The 13,817-nt window shown below is 40.2% G+C and overlaps 1 protein-coding gene across 11 annotated transcripts in view; it reads left to right on the top strand.

The window, feature by feature from the left end:
* AMBRA1 (autophagy and beclin 1 regulator 1) overlaps nucleotides 1-13,817 on the top strand; it is a 179,506-nt gene that overhangs the window by 21,939 nt on the left and 143,750 nt on the right. For 9 of the 11 annotated variants that reach the window (XM_047072308.1, XM_047072303.1, XM_047072313.1 and 6 more), the window contains exons 2-6: nucleotides 10,492-10,745; nucleotides 11,142-11,200; nucleotides 11,700-11,883; nucleotides 12,516-12,688; nucleotides 13,627-13,693. In XM_047072308.1, the coding sequence (XP_046928264.1) occupies nucleotides 10,611-10,745; nucleotides 11,142-11,200; nucleotides 11,700-11,883; nucleotides 12,516-12,688; nucleotides 13,627-13,693 (618 nt within the window). In that variant the 5' untranslated portion in view covers nucleotides 10,492-10,610. Of the gene's footprint in view, nucleotides 1-2,899; nucleotides 2,939-9,898; nucleotides 10,746-11,141; nucleotides 11,201-11,699; nucleotides 11,884-12,515; nucleotides 12,689-13,626; nucleotides 13,694-13,817 lie in introns of those variants that run through there. The other 2 variants (XM_047072306.1, XM_047072304.1) reach the window with 2 other exon arrangements.

The following is a 13,817-nucleotide window of genomic DNA, read 5'->3' as shown; positions in this document are numbered from 1 at the left end:
TCCTCTTTATTATAAAAACAGTAATTTGAATTTATTTAGTTTTATATCTTCAAAACATTTTATAAAGCTATTAGCCTATTTGTGATATACCATGTAGAAGTGTGCCTTATTCTGAGTTGATATATATAAAAAAACATTGGGGGTGATGGTGGATATGAGAACAAAAGAGGTCGTATTGCTTGCTTATCTCTTGGTAAATTTGGGCTGACAATCTTTGTACCGGGTACTCAATTCATTATCATGTCTTAGCCTGGCTTTCTAGGTGGAGACAATTGTATTGAAGAGTTTTGTAATTCAGAACATAGATGTTGTGCATATCTGCAGTAGGGGTGTAGGTTCTATTAGCATTTTATCTCTGGGCTTTTGGTTCTTATGAAGAATGTGTCTAATTTTGATTGCATTGGTTTTGATTCTCTCAAATTATTTGCTTCTAATCTGTCAGGTGATTAATTAAAGGTATTCTCTGATTCTGCTTCATGGCTCCTGCAGTTTCCTTTGCACTGTCTCATAACTGAAGGTGCCAGACTTCTTTGTACGAACTCCTGTTTATTGTGCACTGTCCTTATTGTTAGTTCTTAACTTGGCTTGTACTTCCAAAAGTAGTAACTCTGCCTTGAATTTTTTGTAACCCATTTCTTCTGATGTTCTCCAAGGACATGATTCCTTTAAGTTACAAAAAGGGTGTTATTACTTTCAGTTTGTACCTGGAGAAAAATGAAATTCAGCACCAGTGTGATTTGTAAAAGATTATATAACAGCTCAGTGGTAAGAGTCCATTATTGAAACTTTTTATGTCTTTGTCATATCTTTACCCATTAAATCACATCACCTTTATATCTGGCACTTTCAAGCCCCCAAAATATAATATCTCATATTCCCTTCCCTGCTCTCAGAATGTCCACTGCCTCTGTACTTTGTTCTGAATATGCTGTCTTTCAAATATGAAGCTGCCAGCCCTGGAACTGACACAGCCCTTCGGCCGTATTCTGTGGTCAAAACAAGTCACAAGTTCAGCCCCATATTCGGTGGGGGGGCGGGGGGGGGAGGGCGGTGAGAAATATGTTATCCCTTGATGGGTGGGGCAGCATGGGAGTAGAGTAGGAAGGATTTGATGGCAGCTGTCTTTGGAGAGAGTCTAGCACAGGCTGGTAAACTAAGTTGGTCATAGAGAATCTTGATTTGGAACTAACTCTGGCAGTGCAAGGAGGTCACTAGCACTTTGCCCGCCACATGGATGAGAAAGGGTTGGCATGAGACCATACATGTAAGAGTCCCCTTCTTTTCTCAGATGTGTTTATGTTATAGTTCACGTTTGACAAAAGAGTATACACAGGTTTGACTGAGTATGCAGAATCATACCTTCTGTTGATTAATGTTTTCAAGATTTATGTTCTGGCCTAGCAGCCAGACAGAAGTAAATTTGCTGTGGCATCTATCTCCATTTCCTGTTGATAAGTAATTTTTTTTACTTTGATGGAGTTGGTAGTTGTGTAGGGTAAATATAGAGTGGCTGAATTTCATGATATAGTCTCATATGGTATTTTATCAAATTCAGAGTCATTTCTCGTCAAAGACTTTAGAGTCCTTTTTTCTCTCAAAAACCATATATTGATGTAAAGGAAGGGGTGAGAATTTTTTCATTTTCCTTGCCGTCATTCTTTAATTTCTTCTCCTTTGAGGAAATGAACATTACAAATATTAAGCAAACAGATTTCCAATTGATTTTGTAAGGCAGTAAAACAATTATTGAGGGGCTAATACATGTGAGGCTAGTAAATGACTAGAAGAGAGACTGACTAGGAAGTTCTATCTCAGGCACTATGGAGTTTTCTGTAGTAATTAAGCATTTATACTCTGGAGCCAGACTGCTTGGGTTTGAATCCTGAATCCACCACTGACAGTGTGACTTGTTCCCTTGGGACCTCATGAACCTGATGGGGTGGCTGTGAGGATCATAAATTAGTTTATGTAAAGTGCGAAGAACAGTTCCTGGGACGTGAAAAGCACTCTGAGAGTGTTGGGTATTGTTATTTTAACCATTACCCTGTAGCTTTATTTTTTTAAAGATGTCAGTACTCAGATCTTTTATATGAAATGGTTTGGAGACTGCTACAGTGGACAGTTTCATTTTGCCTAAGAGAATTTGTATTAAATTTCATTTATCTGATTTAAAAAATTTTTCTTACTGCTATTTTAACATTTGCTTTTATTTATTTTGAGAGAGATAGAGAGCAAGCAGGGGAGGGGCAGAGAGAGAGGGAGACAGAACCCCAAGCAGGCTCTGCACTGTCAGCACAGAGCCTTATGCAGGGCTCGAGCTCACAAACTCTGAGATCATCACCTGAGCCAAAATCAAGACTCGGACGCTTAACTGACTGAGCCACCCAGGTGCCCCTCTTACTGCTATTTTAATTTTAATTCTTCATTATGGAATGAAATTATCATTCTAGTACAAGCATTGGCATTCTAGAATAGTGAGCACTTTTCATTTGGTAAATCTTTTAATCTTCATGGTAACCCTATTATTATACCTACTCTCAGTGGTCACATTTTATAGACGAGGAAACTGAAGTATAGGCTGGTTCAGTAACTGTTTCAAGAAACCTTCTTTTGCCAAGAAAATGACAGAGCTGGGATTCCGTTGGCCAGTCTGATTGCAGGGCCCATATACCGCTATACCAGGCCAGCTCTTATTTAGAAATTATGGATTAAAAAATTACTTAAAATTTCTCTATCTGGATTTAACCACATTTATCACTTTGGCATATTCTAGGGTATCTTTTATTTTTTAGTATTTATGCGTTTTATGTATTTATTTATTTTTAAGTATGCTCCATGTCCATCGTGGAGCCCAACGTGGGGCTTGAACTCATGACCCTGAGATCAAGACCTGAGCCAAGATCAAGAGTCGGATGCTTAAACTGACTGAGCTATCCAGGTACCCCTAAGATATCTTTATTCTATTTTATTCTATTCTATTTTATTTTATTTCATGTATTTTATTTATTTTGTTTTAATGTTTATTAATTTTGAGAGAGCAGGCATGCAATATATGTATGCAAGCTGGGGAGAGGCAGAGAGAGAGGGAGAGAGAGAATCCCAGGTTGGCTCCACACTCAGCGTGGAGCCCTGCTCAGGGCTTGATCACGACCTGAGCCGAAATTAAGAGTTGGATGCTTAACTGACTGAGCTACCCCAGGTGCCCTGCCCCTAGGATATCTTTTAGAAGTCCATACATAGTACTACACAATTCAGGTAATAGATGAAGTTTTTCTGCTTCCAGGTGTGCTTGCCTTCAGAATGTGTTACCTGTGTCTACCTGTTCTAGATTGGTGATGCTCTCCCTGAACTTTCTTGCCCACCTCTAAGCTCAGTCTAGTCTAGGAGTCAGGCAGGGCTGTGTGGAAGTATTCTAGTCTGGTTGCTGGCTGTGGCACTCACATTTTGGATTTTGGATTTGGATCCTATATAGTGTCATTTGAAGTATCCTAAAATGTCTTGTAAAAAGTCCTATTAATGAAAACAAAGCTGCCAATTGTAGAAAACTGTGTATATTTCCACCTACGTGGAGTTTCTAAAGAGTACTCGGCCACTTTTAGGCCTCTAATTAAAGGCCTGACATTCTGTTGCTAATTTTCCAGTTGTTGGGAGAGCTTTACTTATGCAAGTAGTCCTAGATTTAGTATTTAAAGAACTTTTTTTTTTCTTGAGAGAATTAACCTTGGGATGGATCCTCTGTGTTATGGAATGTGTGTTGGTATTACACAGTTGATTGGACTCCTAGACTGCCTACTTAGTGCAGTCGAGAGAGATGCAGATACTCAAGAAATGAGGTGATTGGACTCATTTTAACAGCCCCTTCGAGGTCTGTTAGTTTTCTGATTCACACTCCTGGAATGCTGTTGGAAGGTAGGATTTGGGGTCTGAATTTTTAGCCAGGTTGCAGATACAGTTCTGAGTTAGTTCTGTTCTTATTTTTATTTTTATTAGAGAGAGTGAGTGTGTGTTTGTGTGTGTGTGAGAGAGAGAGAGAGAGAGAGAGAGAGAGAGAAGGAGAGAACAAGTGGGAGAGAGGGGCAGAGGGAAAGAGAGAGAGAATCTCAAGCAGGCTGCACACTCAGCACAGAGCCCAACACTGGGCTGGATCCTGCAATTCTGGAATCATGACCCAAGCCGAAATCGAGAGACACTCAATTGACTTAGCCACCCAGCTATCCCTGGTTGTTTTTTAATTGACTTGACTTTTGTAGAGGTAGCTCATATCTCATTTAATTATTTTTGCCACACAAATATCCTTTATTTTCCTGAGTACTTTTTACTTTGTTGTTTGGTAATAGCCTTTGAAGTATTTCTTAGAAAAATCTGCTACTCTTGGGAATGGTGGCATCTTGGGTCTCTGGGGTTTTAGTTGGCTGTATTGTTTGGCGAAGGAGACCACGGTGAACCCTGAGGAGTATTCAGTACTAGTGACAGCAGTAACAGCAACAGTTTTGACACTCCACCACTCTTTGTGTGTTGGAGCCTCACCACAACCTGATGAAGCAAATATTGCCATTCCTGTTTTACAAAGAAGGAAACTGAGTCTCAGGGAGGTTAAGTAACTTGCCTGAAGTCCTCTAGGGAGAAGGTGGAATAAAGTTTCTGGCATTAGTCAAATTGCTAGGGGAACCTTTAAATCTAACTTTTAGTTCCCACTGGGTTGTGGCATACTCTATAGGTGATTTTTGTTAGTATTTGTTAAATGCAGTTATGTCCTAGAATTAAGAAGAGAAAGTCTTTAAAGGTGGGTTATCTTCCCATCTTTTTTGAGTGATCAGTCATGTCATGGGGGGTGGGGTTTGTACACATTTCTGTGTGTCCTTCTGGTTCTCCTTGCATAAGGCTTTGGGGGACGGAGAATTGATTCTGGGGACTGTGTAATGGCATCACAAAGACTATTCTTGGCACCCTTTGTCTCAGCCTGCTTTAAGGGACAGATTGGGAAACTTGTTTCTTCCTCCTTTTTAAAAAGAGGAATGAAAAACACACTTGACTGGCACTTCCTCCTCAGCAACAGGGCCTGTCTGGCTTCAGTCTGATTTAGCTCCTTTTGTTCCTTATAGAGAACAAAGTAAAGTCTCTTCTCAGGTAGCTGTAAGGAGTGGAAGTCTCTTATCCTTTTCAAGAAACAGAGCAAATATTTTTCTTCAGACAAAAGAGGGACCGTGCAATTGTTTCAGGCCCTTTGACTTCTGGCATCAGTCCAGCTTTCTCTTGTTTGAACTTTTAGTGTGTCTGGGTCCTTGGGAATTGATAGATAAGCTCTTTGGTAAGCTCAGACTTGAGTTTTTAGTTTTCTTGATAACTGGTATTTGTAGTAGCTCTTTCCTCTTCCGATTCCTGTAGGAACTTCAGGTCATATCACAGTTTTCTGAATCATACGATGTTTGTGACCTATATTTTCTTCCTCTTGAGTCACACAGGTTCAGAAGGTCAGATTTTTTTGGTATGAATTGGACTGCTGCTATTTTTACCACATTATAAGATTGTAAATGGTTTACTTATCTAATTTTTAAAGTGTACTTATTCTGAGAGAGAGAACGTTTGCGTGTGCGTTGGGGGAGGGACAGAGAGAGAAAGAAGGAGAGAGAGAATCCCAAGGAGGCTTCATGCTGTCAGTGCAGGGCCCAATGCAGGGCTCGATCTCACTAACCCGCAAGATCATGACCTGAGCTGAAATCAAGAGTCAGATGCTTAACTGACTGAGCCACACAGGTGCCTCAAGATTATAAATGGTTTAAATGTATTTCTGTGAAAGTAGTTTTATGTCACACTCTTAAGACAAGGGCCCCTCAAAACTCATTAAAAAAATTTTTTTTAATGTTTATTTTTGAGAGGGAGAGAGAGAGACAGAGAGAGAGCCAGCAGGGGAGAGGCAGAGAGAGAGGGAGACACAGAATCCGAAGAAGGCCCTCGGCTCTGAGCTGTCATTGTAGAGCCTGATGCAGGGCTCAAACTCATGAATGGTGAGATCAGGACCTGAGCAGAAGTTGGATGCTTAACCGACTGAACCACCCAGGTGCCCCAAAATTCATTCCTTCTGAACTTCTCTGTATTAGGTAAAAGAATTATAGACTCAAAAAAAAAAAAAAAAAAAAAAGACTCAGTAAAGGATTAAGATGAACTAATGGGAACTGTATTTCTGGCACCTTCCTGGTTAATAATTATTCAGCTGTGTGGCGGTTTAACTTCCAGACTTTTGGTACTAAACTGTGAGTTGTTAGGGTCACCAAGTAGATTATTTCCTTCCAGTTACTTCATCCTTAGTTTATTCAGGAGGTTGGCCTGCAGAATGTTGACATGTTCAGTGTGTACATATTTATATCGTGCACTAATGAGGGATGAGAGCTGTCCCGTGAGGATATAGGCTAGAGTTTGTTCCTTCATCACTCCTTAGGGAACTCTGCTGTATCCGTCTAGGAACTTGGAGTTGTGTCTTTCTGTAGAGTCTTTCTGGCTTTTTACATTTTAATATGCCAGGGAGAAAACTCCTTTCAGCACAGGCTATAAATATTTTCCCTTCTGTCTGTGTTTGGATACATCTAGTTGTATACTTTTCATATTGCAGCCATTTGTGAAATGTAAAAAGCCCATTGTTGTTTCACTTTTACAATAAGCATTTATTACTTTTTAAATTTAAAAACTGAAGAGAACATTACCTCTTCTAATTACTAAGTCACTTATAGTCCCACCACCTAAAGACAAGCATGGTTAGTTGTTTTTTTTTTTTAATGTTTATTTATTTTTGAGAGAGAGAGAGAGAGAGAGAGTGAGTGTGTGAGGAGGGGAGGGCAGAGAGAGAGGGAGACACAGAATCCGAAGCAGGCTCCAGGCCGTCAGCACAGAGCCTGATGCGGGGATCGAACCCACCAACTGTGAGATCGCGACCTGAGCGGAAGTTGGATGCTTAACCAACTGAGCCACCTAGGCGCCCTAGTATTTTTTTTTTTTTAATGTTTATTTATTTTTGAGAAGGAGAGATAGTGCATGAACAGGGGAGGGGCAGAGAGAGAGGCGGACAGAGGATCCAAAGTGGGCTCTGTGCTGACAGCAGCAAGCCCGATGTGGGGCTTAAACCCATGAACTGAGCTGTGAGACCTGAGCTGAAGTCAGATGCTCAACTGACTGAGCTACCCAGGTGCCCTGGTTAGTATTTTTTTTATATATTTCTTTTGTATCACTGTTCTCCAAGATCTTTTTTTTTTTTTTTTTTAACAAAATAGGGATCATACTATATGTGTAATTTTCTACTCTGCTTTTTTCACTGTATTTTTTCACGTCATTAAATATTTTAAAAATAAATTTTGGAGGCCCCTGGGTGGCACAGTTGGTTGAGTGTCTGATTCTTGATTTTGGCTTAGGCCATGATCTCTTGGTTTGTGAGGTCGAGTTGACAGTGTGGATCCTGCTTGGGATTCTCTCTTCCCTTTTCCCTGTGCCCCTCCCCTGCTCACGAGCTCTCTTTTCTCTCTCTCTCTCTCAAAATAAATAAACATTAAAAAAATTTTAAAAATAGATTTTTGAGGCACCTGGGTGGCTCAGTCAGTTGGTTAAGTGTCCGACTCTTGATTTCAGCTTAGGTCATGATTTCGCAGTTTGTGAGTTCAAGCTCCTCATCGGGCTCTGACAGCTCAGAGCCTACTTGGGATTCTCTCTCTGCCCCTCCCCTGCTCTGTCTCTCTCTCTTTCTCTCTGTCTTTCAAAAATAAATAAATAAACTTAAAAAATTTTTGAATAGGTAATGCATTTCAAAAATAAAAGTGACACAAAATGAAAACATTTGAGAAGTCTTATTTCCATATTTATCTCCATTCATTCTTTCCCTTTAGTCCCTAACGAGTGGCCATTAATTTCTTCTCTTATTCAAAAAGTTGCATTGCTATGCATATTGTTTTGTACTTTGCTTTTTCACCCCTATTAGCAATATTTTATTTTGGAGATTTCTTGTTATCAGTACCCAGAGAATCTTCCTTACTGTAGATTAGTCATCCAGTCCCCTTTTTACATCGACACTTTAGTTGTCCCCAGTTTTTTGCTGTTACAAACAATAAGACAGAAGTAGTAATTAAAGGGGGAAAAAAAAAGGATTTGCTGTGCTTCAGTTATTAAGGAAAAGTTCTTTCCAAAGCAATGCCAGCTAGTAAATGTAGAAATAATGATGGAATTTGAGAGTCTACATTTTTTTCAGCTCCTAAAGGAAATAATTCAAGAAGGAATCATCAGTGACTGCTAAATCATTAAGCAAAAAGTTGAGAAGGAACAGGATATTCAGTTGAGGCCAAATATTAACCACAGATGGCTAATTATAAAGGGGAGGGATGTACCTTTATAAAGAGAGCTCTGGCAGTTACAAACTCAACCAAGTGGTCATATTTTGCCAAATGATCACATAATTTTCCAAGTCCCACCAACTCAGACAGTCTGAGGATATGTGCCACCTGATAGGCTTCATTGTAGCAGGGGGTGGGGCTTGGGAGGGTGATACATAGATACTATCACCTGTGAAGCAGGTGCCAAAAATACTTCACCTAAATCTAATCAGTGTTTTAGACCTAACCTTCTATTTATAGTAAATGTGAGGGATAGAGAAGTAAGCTAAATGGCACTGTGAAGAAACAATCAGACAAAACTAGGATGTAAGACAGTCTCCAGGTACCTGTCCTGGGATTTTAAAAAGCTTGTGAATAAGTAAAGGTAAAACCAACCAAAGCAAAATTTGGAGGCCATTCTAGAATAAAAGAAACTAAAGAGATATAACATCCAAACTAATTGCTTGAGTTTTGATTGGATTTCTTTTTTTTTTTAAGGCAACTATTAAAGACATTTAAAAAAAATTTTTTTTTTCAACGTTTATTTATTTTTGGGACAGAGAGAGACAGAGCATGAACGGGGGAGGGGCAGAGAGAGAGGGAGACACAGAATGGGAAACAGGCTCCAGGCTCTGAGCCATCAGCCCAGAGCCTGACGCGGGGCTCGAACTCACGCACCGCGAGATCGTGACCTGGCTGAAGTCGGACGCTAAACCGACTGCGCCACCCAGGCGCCCCTTAAAGACATTTTTAAATAGTTGGAGACATTTGAATGAGGACTGAGTATTAGGTGATAATCAGTGTACCTAATGGTATTGTGGTTATGAAGTCAAACGTCCTTATTCCCTGCAGATGCACAGTAAGGTAGTTAGGGTTAAAGCATATTGATGCCTGATGAAATGGTGCAGAAAAAATAAAACAACACATATATAGTGTGTCCATAGAGACAGATAAAGCAAATGTGACCAAATGTTAACAGTTCTTGAGTTTTAACTGGTGAATACTGTGTTTATTGTACTGTTTTTTCAACTTTTCTGCACATTTGAAATGTTCCATAACATTTGAAGAAACAGTGCTACAGTGAATAACATTTTACATGTATTCTTCTGAAATGCCATTTTATTGGACTGCATATTCCATTGTATAGAGGAGCCACAATTCTTTAATTGTTGCGCATGTGTATATATATTTTGCTGCTAGTTGACTTTTTTTTTTTTTTTTTTTTTTTTGTGGTGATAGTTTTATGCCCTTATGGCTTGTGGATGAGAAAAAGGAACTGAAATTTTTTTCTTCTGTTTCCTCCTCTCTGTACTACTCTGGAACTTTTGTGGAAAAGAGAAAAGGAGGGGCGCCTGGGTGGCGCAGTCGGTTAAGCGTCTGACTTCAGCCAGGTCACGATCTTGCGGTCCGTGAGTTCGAGCCCCGCGTCGGGCTCTGGGCTGACGGCTCAGAGCCTGGAACCTGTTTCCGATTCTGTGTCTCCCTCTCTCTCTGCCCCTCCCCCGTTCATGCTCTGTCTCTCTCTGTCCCAAAAATAAATGTTGAAAAAAAAAAATTAAAAAAAAAATTAAAAAAAAAAAAAAGAAAAGAGAAAAGGAGAGTGAGAAAGATACCCCCAAAGTAGTCCTTATGCACATGCTTTTAGGGAGGAGATAAGAGTTGAGGCTGCTGCATAAGAACCAGCCCTCAAGTAATAAATAGCCTTTTAGAATTGGTTACCTGTTCTTTGGTTTGGAGGCTGCCCAAGTGATAAGGGGGGGAGGGGAGAAGCTGGTGACGAAGGAGGCAGTGTGGCCCAGAAGGGGAGGGCAGGTGCTGTGTTTTGTTTTTTGTTTTTGACAGGGTTTTAGACCTTATTTATTTTTATGTGTAACAAAAGTTGTTATCTGATAAAATAATAACAGAGTAACTGCTTTAGAGAATGGCTTATTCTTTAGATATAAGGCTGATCTATTGATGATATGAAAGGAATTTAAGGATGAAATATTTTTGGAAAAAAAGTTCTGGGAGAAGGGTCTTTTCCTGAGAAAGTGTCATTAAATTAAAACACAAAACTTTCCTCTTTGAGCTAGAATCATGTTTTCAGTGGGAAGCTTCTCTGATTGCAGAATAGATATTCTTTAATTTAATGTCCATCCTTTAGATTTCCATGAAGACAACTTACAAGGACCTGAATGGCCTCAATTTAGCTGCATCAGCTTGCGGAGCTATTGCTTGCTCCTTCACTTCCTGTGCCTGGTGTGACAGTGGCTACTGAACGCCATGAAGGTTGTTCCAGAGAAGAATGCTGTCCGGATACTCTGGGGGCGAGAACGGGGCACTCGGGCCTTTGGAGCTCAGCGGCTTCTGCAGGAGCTGGTGGAAGATAAAACCCGGTGGATGAAATGGGAAGGCAAGGTGGGAACAATGGGTATTTTTGACATAAGATTTTTAGGGGTAGAATGGGGTAAGATTTTTAGGACAGTAGAGTGGGGTTTTAGAATGGGCTAATTATGTAGAGTTGGGATACCATTTATTTTGTGTGAGAGAATTGATATATCTAACCTACAGAGTTTTAAAAATAAATTTGGAAGAATTCATGGGCTAGAAATATCTTTAGTCTTTAGAACTAGACATTTTTCTTAAAGGTAATTTGGATTTCTTTTTCAATTTGTGACTTTGATCACTGTTTCCAGTGTTTCAGCTTATGCTGCATACTGATCTACTGTGGTTCATGTGCTTTTGAGATAGAGTGGGTCATAGTTTATAAATAATGTGTTTTAATTTTTTTTTTTTTTTTGGTTTGTTTTTCAGAGAGTAGAACTGCCTGATAGTCCACGCTCTACATTCTTACTGGCCTTCAGCCCAGACAGGTACCTAGTACTTACCTATAACTTATCCTAAGACTCACGATAGCATTGCTTTATGTATATTTGGTCTAGCTTGGTCTTCCAAGTTACATCCCTAAGGGTTCTTTGAAACATTGCTTGAATAGAGCTTTGCCAGTGTATCAGAAGGGGAAAGAAGGTAGATGAGCTGTGCTATCCATAGAAATAATAGGAATAAGCAAAGGAAACAACAGACATTGAGGATCAAAACTTGGGAAGTTTCTCAATTACAATCCTTTGCCTGTGTGATATAGGCCACTGATGGAGTGATCATTTTCCTACCTGGAAAAAAATATTCTCTGAAGGGGATGTGTGGAGAAGCCAGAGCTTTCAAAGATCAGAATATTTCGGTTGTTTGTAATGCCTAAGGTGTAGTTTTTTCACGCTAGGGTGGAGAATATTCCAAAGCCAATTGTCCAGAACTGAGAAGGTTGGTTACCCTCCTGTGTGCTTCACATTCACGTCCTACTCTTCAATTCTCTAGGACTCTGTTGGCCTCCACCCACGTGAACCATAATATCTATATTACGGAGGTGAAGACTGGCAAGTGTGTTCATTCTCTGATTGGACACCGCCGCACTCCGTGGTGTGTCACTTTTCATCCCACCATCTCAGGCCTTATTGCTTCTGGCTGCCTGGATGGGGAGGTTAGGATTTGGGATTTGCATGTAAGTATTTCCATTTCTTTGATACTCTAAATGCAGAGAGTTGTTTACCATTGAGTTCTTAACTGGAGGAGAAACTAGCTAGGTTCTTAGGACTACATGTGAGTAAGTGGTAGTCATTGCCCACTTAAGTAATAGGAATAATATTCCTCCATTCTAAGGTGAACACCCTGTTTAACTGTTTTTCCATCTGCCCATTGTGACATAGTATAGGAGGTTCTAAAACGTGTTCGGGATAGATGCCTTTTGTTTTAGAGCGAGGATTGTATTATATTCTGATCATGATCACCAAAGCAATGTGCTTCTTGACTTGCTAGTGGTTTTTTGTTTACCATGTCACGCACCAGGCTTGCGTTTTCACAGGCCTCAGAAACAGGAATTGTGTGGATACTCATTGCTTTGGATTATAGGTGACTTGGGAGAACTGAGCTGACAGTAATAATTTTCTGATAAATTGGTGACACTGCCAGATCACTGATTTTCTACATTTTACAGAGGACATATTTAAAGTAGGCTGTACAAGTGGTCATTTTACCTTAAATGGTCCTTTTTTTTTTTTTTTTTCTTTTGAAATTGACATCCTAATCTCCTGCCAGTTTGTAACCGGAGACTATTTGGGATTGGTTCATTTATAGGGTGGCAGTGAAAGCTGGTTCACAGATAGCAACAATGCCATTGCTTCCCTGGCTTTCCACCCTACGGCTCAGCTCCTGCTGATTGCCACTGCCAATGAGATCCACTTTTGGGACTGGAGTCGACGGGAGCCCTTTGCTGTGGTGAAGACAGCTAGCGAGATGGAACGGGTCCGGTGAGTGCTCTGCCCGCTAGTGATGTTTGGCATAGGACTCACATGGCAGAGAGCATTTACACTTGCTGTCACCTCAGGAAGCAGTTTGTTATGCCTGTTCAGAGCAGGGGGTTTTCTGTAAGGCTCCTCCTACTTTTTAAGTTGCTGGCCAATCAACAGTTCATTTTAGCTGTTCCTTATTGCCCTCCTCTTCTGGGCTCTGTAGACCAGGGTTGTTAGAAGGTCTTTTAGGTTCAAAGCTATCTGGACTTGGGGTAGAGCCCTTTTTTGTGTGTGTGGGGGAGGAACACCTGAAAGTTGTTCAGGTAGAGGTTAGCTTGGTAGGTAGTTGCTAGCCCCAGTTGTCTGTGTTTATCAAACTGGAAAATGGAGATGTAAGTATGTATCAAATCTGCTGTGGATATTTAGCCCCCAAGATCAAAACACACATTGCCTGAATTAAATACAGATGATGCATTGGTTTCTTTGGTCCTCTTGGTATTGTAGCTGGATATAAGAAAATTTTCTGGTCTCAGCCACTTGATGCTGAGACAGTTCACTGTCACACAACCTCTGCTCCTTGCCAGTGGAGCTGCTGCATGAGGGAAAGAGTAACCCTGTGGCAGAGTTTGGGAGTGACCTGTGCTTTACTGTGATGATAGGCTCTTAGATATGAGCCAGTATGTGCTTAATGTAGTTGCTTCTTGGGATGAGAGCCTAGGTGCTTTTTGAAATTATTTTTGTGATACATATTCTCCTATTCTGGCAAATGTGAGGAGGTAACAAGAAGTATTGAACTTTATTATTTTAGTCTGTTTGAAAGTTTTGAAAGCTTCCAGCATGAAGTGGATACCTGGGTAATCCCACAGTTATTAGTAATGATTGCTATAAATTTGAACACAGGCTTCCTCTTCTCAGTTAACATCTATGTGTGTCTTTTTCTTCTTCTGTGTTTTCAGTCTGGTGAGATTTGACCCTCTTGGACACTACTTACTCACGGCAATTGTTAACCCCTCTAATCAGCAGGTAAGTTAGCAGTTCCAACTGCATCTCAACTGTGGGTTGTTTTCTGAACTAGTGCTCCAGTTCTGATTATTTGGACTTGTCATTTGTAATGGCCAGGTGCTTCTTTTCTAGTTGAAATTCAAAG

Source organism: Lynx rufus, unplaced genomic scaffold, assembly GCF_022079265.1.
Source record: "Lynx rufus isolate CCGP_SWC_20201006 ecotype Redwood Valley unplaced genomic scaffold, mLynRuf1.p SCAF_9, whole genome shotgun sequence".
NCBI lineage: Eukaryota > Metazoa > Chordata > Mammalia > Carnivora > Felidae > Lynx > Lynx rufus.
This window is presented reverse-complemented; position numbering and strand designations above follow the sequence as displayed.